Source organism: Taeniopygia guttata, chromosome 5 (assembly GCF_048771995.1).
Source record: "Taeniopygia guttata chromosome 5, bTaeGut7.mat, whole genome shotgun sequence".
Lineage (NCBI taxonomy): Eukaryota > Metazoa > Chordata > Aves > Passeriformes > Estrildidae > Taeniopygia > Taeniopygia guttata.
In genome coordinates, this window is record NC_133030.1 from 16,587,100 (window position 1) to 16,593,099 (window position 6,000).

General features: G+C 37.2%; 1 protein-coding gene across 1 annotated transcript in view; it reads left to right on the forward strand.

Moving 5' to 3' along the window:
- Positions 1-3,828, forward strand: part of OTOG (otogelin) — a 92,428-nt gene extending 88,600 nt beyond the window's left edge. The window contains exons 55-56 of the mRNA XM_030273852.4: positions 277-356; positions 1,620-3,828. Of these exons, the coding sequence (XP_030129712.4) occupies positions 277-356; positions 1,620-1,820 (281 nt within the window). The 3' untranslated portion in view covers positions 1,821-3,828. The remainder of the gene's footprint in view (positions 1-276; positions 357-1,619) is intronic.
- Positions 3,829-6,000: the final 2,172 nt, after the last annotated feature.

A 6,000-nucleotide genomic window follows, 5' to 3' on the forward strand; every position in this document is an offset into this window, starting at 1 on the left:
GAAAACAGTAGACTTACTCATAAAAGGCTTCTGAGTGAAGAATAAACTTTTTATAGTTATTATTAAAGTTAAAAAGAGATACTTTAATGAATGAAATAATCTTAAAAGTGATTCAATGTGCATCTAACATTACTTAACCAAAAATGTGTATGTGCAGTGTTGTACAGGGTATTTTCTTCTTTGTGTCTCTTGAACCCATTAAATTGTCAGGCATGTTCTTGTCTCTGTGATGTTAAAATCTGAGCTGATATTTTTAAATCTATGCCCATTTTGCAGGTAAGGAAGATGGTAAATTCTGTAAGAAGGTGACTGTCAGGATGACCATCCGCAAGAATGACTGCAGGAGTAACACACCAGTAAGTCAATAGCTATTGTGGCTTCTCTCAGTAGGGGAGAAAAATTTCGAGATATTAAAAAGAAGGAAGAAAGGAAATTCAGATTCCACAAGGCCATTGTCTTCAGCTGTGTCTCAGAGGCAGAGGTTCCTGTGTTTCACAGAGCTGTTTTAATGCTTCCCTACATTCTCAGCAGTCATCTTCTCAATAATAAAAAAGAAGGCTGTTATTTTTTTGTGTGCATTTAGGTGCATGCTGATTTAGTCTTATTTCACCCTATACTGCAATTACTCTATGCAAATTAACTATTATAACTGAACCTTGCCCTGATATTCTACAGCTAAAACGGCTGCAGTTGTGTGTAATTTCTCATCTGCCCAGGGACGGTGTTTAAATGCCAACTTCATGAAGAAAGGAATCCTAGGTCCTGAAAGCTTTTTTTTAGGCAGCAGAGTGAGCGCACTGTGAAATGTGAAGGAAGAATGAGGCACTATCTGTGTGTCTATCAAAGGATTTAGTGTTGGAGGACACCAACCATGTCCTGCTGAGCAGTGAGGCTGAGAGCAGCAGCAAGGCTGCAGACAAATGTCTCGTGTGAGATGTGTAAGAGCGCCTGGAAAAGCTGTAATAAAAGAGAGTAGGGAAACAGCTGTAGCCTCTAAAATGACTCCAAGAGTACATTTAGTAGAGTAAGCTGTTGAGCAGCCAGGAAATTTATTCTCAGTGTTTCATTGAACAGAAACACAAATCCTGACTATTAAATTTGAAAAAAATTAGCAGGTTCTTAAACCTATTTGTCTTACAGTCGATATTACACTTTTGGTACCATTAGTAATAATTCCCCTCGGCTTTCCAAAGGATTGGTTCTTTTATTCCTCCTTGCTGATAACCAGTATAGCAACATTGCATCAGCGTATCACTGAAATGAATACTGGAGGGAGCTGTGGAAAGAACATTTGGTGCTGTGTTCAAGCCAAGGTTGTTATGAATACTGTAAAATTCAAAACTGAAATTGCTTCTTTGTGTCTGTTAAAATAGTGCAAATTTGTTACTGAAATTGACAGAAAAGTCATAATTAACATCAGTAATATTGACATTGAGACCTGTCTGGGCAGTGCACTTCAGAGGTTATTTCCAGACGTAGTGGGATTTTCTAAAGCGGGGAGAGGAAATACATCCACATTTCTCACTGCTTTGCTATTGGCTTTGGGTACCTGATGCCCTCAGAATTCCTTGAGAACCCCTAAGTCCATTTTGTTAATTCCTGCCTGTGTGTGTTGTCAGGTGAACATCGTTTCGTGTGACGGGAAGTGCCCCTCTGCCAGCATTTACAACTACAACATCAACACCTACGCCCGGTTCTGCAAGTGCTGCAGGGAGCTGGGGCTGCAGAGGAGGACTGTGCAGCTCTACTGCACTAGCAACTCAACCTGGGTCAGCTACTCCATCCAAGAGCCCACAGATTGCTCTTGCCAGTGGTCTTAAAAAAAAAAAAAAAAAGAAATAAAACAGCAAGCCCAGCTGTTCACAGCGTAATTTTATAGTAGTTTATCTATTAAAACTATAATAGCCAATCCTCTGAATTTCACCCGTTTACTGCAAAAGACCACGAATACATTTGGACTCTCCTAAATTTCTGAAAAGTGGCTTTGCATCATTTGTATTGTGATTTGTCTTCATTTTCATTCACAAGGATTTTTTTAAGGGCTCTTGTGTTATGTGCCAACATAAAAGGTGATTTACATTAGTGACATCTAAGGAGAACGAGCACCATCTGTTTTGTTCTGTAAGGCTGATCCACATTTTGTCAAGCCCCCATTTCAGTTTTACATCATTGCCCAACTTGACTGGCAGCAGGTCACTGTTTTGAAAGCACTGTAATTGTGCAAGTATGTTTAGTGTCTATTAAGAAAAATTCTTTGGACAACATGAGAACAATTTTCAGTTTAAATCATATTCCTGTTGCTATGTAGAGCATGTGTAAGAAATTCAATGTAGGGCTTATTTTTTTTTTTTTTTTTAGTCAGGGAAACATTATTCATACTGATAACTGTATGTAACATTCCCTGTGAATCATTTCAGTTTTTCTAGTGTATTTTATATTGTAGTGAAAAGCATTATGGCAAGCATGTGTTTATGGAACAGATCTGCTGTCTTTAGGCTATCTAGATTAGCCATTAGTCACTTTATCATTCTGCTAAACAATATGACATAAACTGAAAATACACAGATTGAAAAATGAAAACCATTTTCTATTCCTTTGTATAGATATAACTTAAATGAAAACGTTCATCTTATGAAATGAACCATGCTTAAATTGTCTCTTTAGGAGAATGAACATTGTTTAACACTAATTTTAAAGATGTGAAAGTTCATTAGGAAAAAGGAAATGAGGACTATATGTATCTGCCTCAAAGGAAAACAAAATTGAAAATCTTTTTCACCTATATAGTAGATGCAACTTCTTATGGTAAGTGCTTGATATTCAAAATGTACAATTGTAAGGTTTGAAATTTCAAAAGCAATTTTTATGAACTTGAAAAATTATTTTTTTTTTGTAATGAACCGATTTTTTTCTTTAAGTTGATGTTACTATTCTGTTCTTCTTTAACAAATGCCACTGATATCAAGCAAAAATTCAGTAGCTTTTGTTTTGTAGAGTAAAATCGTAGATAGAATGCAGTGATACACTTGAAATCTCAGTAAATAGATCTCAGCACCCCTCTTTGGAAGCTGCTTGTCTGCAGTAAATCCAAAGAAAAATGCATTGTTAAAATCAATCTTGAACATTTTTTATATTAATTTTGTATACTGTACATTTCATTCTTACAATATCTAATAAACAACAGGAAGTCTTATTTTGTTACAATTGATTTTACTATCATTGGTAGAGCAGCTTACTGCCATGTGATGAAACACACAATACTTACTAATATTTTTCTTCAGTGGTGCACATGGGTAATTTCAGGGTTAACTGATATCACAAGTAGTACATCAAGGAGGAAGACTTGCTCATGGATTTTTAAAAATCTACATGTTTTTCTGATTTCATCACAGTTCACTTTGAACCTCAAAAATGCAAAATTCATCTACGTAATTTTGTTCAAAACAAAAATTGGAAAACGCTTGTTCATCAAACTGTAACAACATGACTCTGACACTGTCAGACTGTTTGTTCCGGAAAAACAGAGGGAAAAGAACGTGAATTTATGCACATTCCCTTTCCATATTTTTTCTAATTTAACCTTCAATTTGACTGCAATGTGTGTGGAATGTGTTTTGAGTAACTGTTGTGTAGTGATGATCATCCTTTAGTACCTAGTACCTAGGGCTAAATGTGTCTTTAAGCACTACCTGTTGTTTGTGCAGTCCTTGCTCACTTTGCAGATTATGTTCCTTTTTCAAAGCTGTCTTCTAAATAACACAAAGGGACAGAATTTAGGAGAAGTCCATCCTGTGGAAATCCAGGAAAAAAAAAAGCTGTTTATAAGGCATTGAGCAGAGTTAAATCCTTGATGCCATGTGCTTAAAATTTATGCTTTGGCATTTTCAAAGGAGAAGTTCAATCTTCCTTAGTTTACCAGCTGGCAGATGCTGAATTAGCAAGAGACGGTTCTTTTGCTCTCAGCTGAGATGGTAATTGTGTGAAGTGCCAAACACCACCATGAGGGACAGAACTAGAGCAGGAATTAGGCTAACCAACATTTTTCCCTTTGCTGCAGTGTGCTCCCTTCTATTGCCACTTGAGCAGAGAGCCCGTTGTTTCTAGCAGCTCAAGGCAGTAACTCTGAGAAGCATTTGAGATCCAAACTTTCAGCTCTTGATTGAAGAGAAAAGTTAGTGCAGACAGAGAGCAGAAAGCTGACAGCAGTGTGTCTGGTAGCCATTATCAAACACTGCTGCTGCTGCTTCTTCAGCAGTAAAATAATAAACATTGTGCTAAAGTCCCCACTTCTGCTTTTGCAGACTTTAAGCTTATGCTAGCAGAAATGGGAAAGATCTAAACTGCCTCTGATGGGGCAGGGAAAGCTACTTTAATCCTGCCTCTGTGTTAAATTTCTTCACGTGTCCTCAGCCTATCTGTGTTTCTTCAAAGCCATCCAGGCCCTTACCTTGTATTTACCTTACACTGCATTTGCACAAAGCAGCTCAGCTGGAAAAAGATGTGCCCTTTTTGTACTTCCACATCTTTGGAAGCCAAAGGGACGTCCATGTGGATTTCATCTGGCCCTTCCATGCTGGAGGTACTTGGGCTGTAACTATGACTGAGTCCTAAATCAATTTTATTTTCTTTTTATTAAGTCCTTTGCTTGAAACTGACCTGCTTGAAACTGAGGCTTCTTAACATTTCTTTGAAAGTCACAGAACTTTATTCCACCCCAATAACCATGGTCTCTTTACATGTGTTTGCATGCGTGGAGTTTCTTCAAATAACTGATTCCTAATGGAAGGGAAACATTACAGGCTTGTGTTTCATTAAATCTAGAAATTAAAACCTTCCCAACACTAGGTGGTTTTCAATCTTTGAATAAAATGTTTTGTATTTGAGTATGGAAGCATTGGTTTGTTATTACAGTGCTGATTGCCCATTTTTATCTCATTTAAAAAACATTTTATTTGCATTACCTCAAGCAAGCTTACCCAGCCTTGATTCACAGGAAAAGATGAGATTTGGCAGCTGGACTCTTGAATATTGTGGATATTGGCCCTTGAGAAAGACCTTTAAGAAGAAATATAATTATATCAATTGTGTTTTCTAAATGCTCACTCTCTGGGGTTATTAATACATGATCTGGACTCAGGATAATGGCCTCTTGAGTAATGCTTCCTCTAATTAGTGATAAGACTGCCTGATGGTTTGGTAAATTAATCTGAGATATTGGCATCTGCTGGGCTGCAGTTTAATGTGAACTATTAGTCACAAGTTAAATAACTTACACCCCCTCAGACAGCTCTCAAGTATGCAGTCCATGAAGTCAGACCAAAATAATTCAAAAAATTTTGCCCTCACCCTTATTATCTCTGCCCACACCACCATCTCTCTCCCCCGTACAAGTGGCTAGCTATGAATAATTAAAACGAGGTAACAGCTGCTATGCAGATGGTGATTTTTTGGAAAAATCCCCTCTTAGTGTGATGAAGACATCTAACCTCTTTAGAAATAGTACCTGACAGTCTGCCACCCCCTCAGATCTGCTTTCTGCACAGACTTCTGACCAAGGCTTTGATCATGTCACCTCACATCAGCTGTTTGTAACATAGATATCTGAATTAACTCAGGTGTCCAGGCTTCATCCATCACCAAAGAGAGCTGCATCCAGAGAGTGACTCAACCCATCCTAAAATAAATAAAGTGCCCAAGATTGATATGGTGATTTATCCTCCAGATGTACCATCTTTCCTCTTCACTATGGACAGAACCCAGATGGTAAAAATATGGTTAGGTAATACACTTTTGGACTATTAAAATTAGTTGGAATTAAACTAATCTCTAATGGTTACAGATATTTCAACAAAATCAAAAATCAGCTATGCTGATAACACAGTGATATCTGACCACCTCATATGAAGAGATTAATTGTAATATTTGATTTGTATGAAGCTAAGTTGATTGTAATTTGTCTTGTTTGGTGTTTCCTGTATGTTTTCCAAATGTATTTATTTT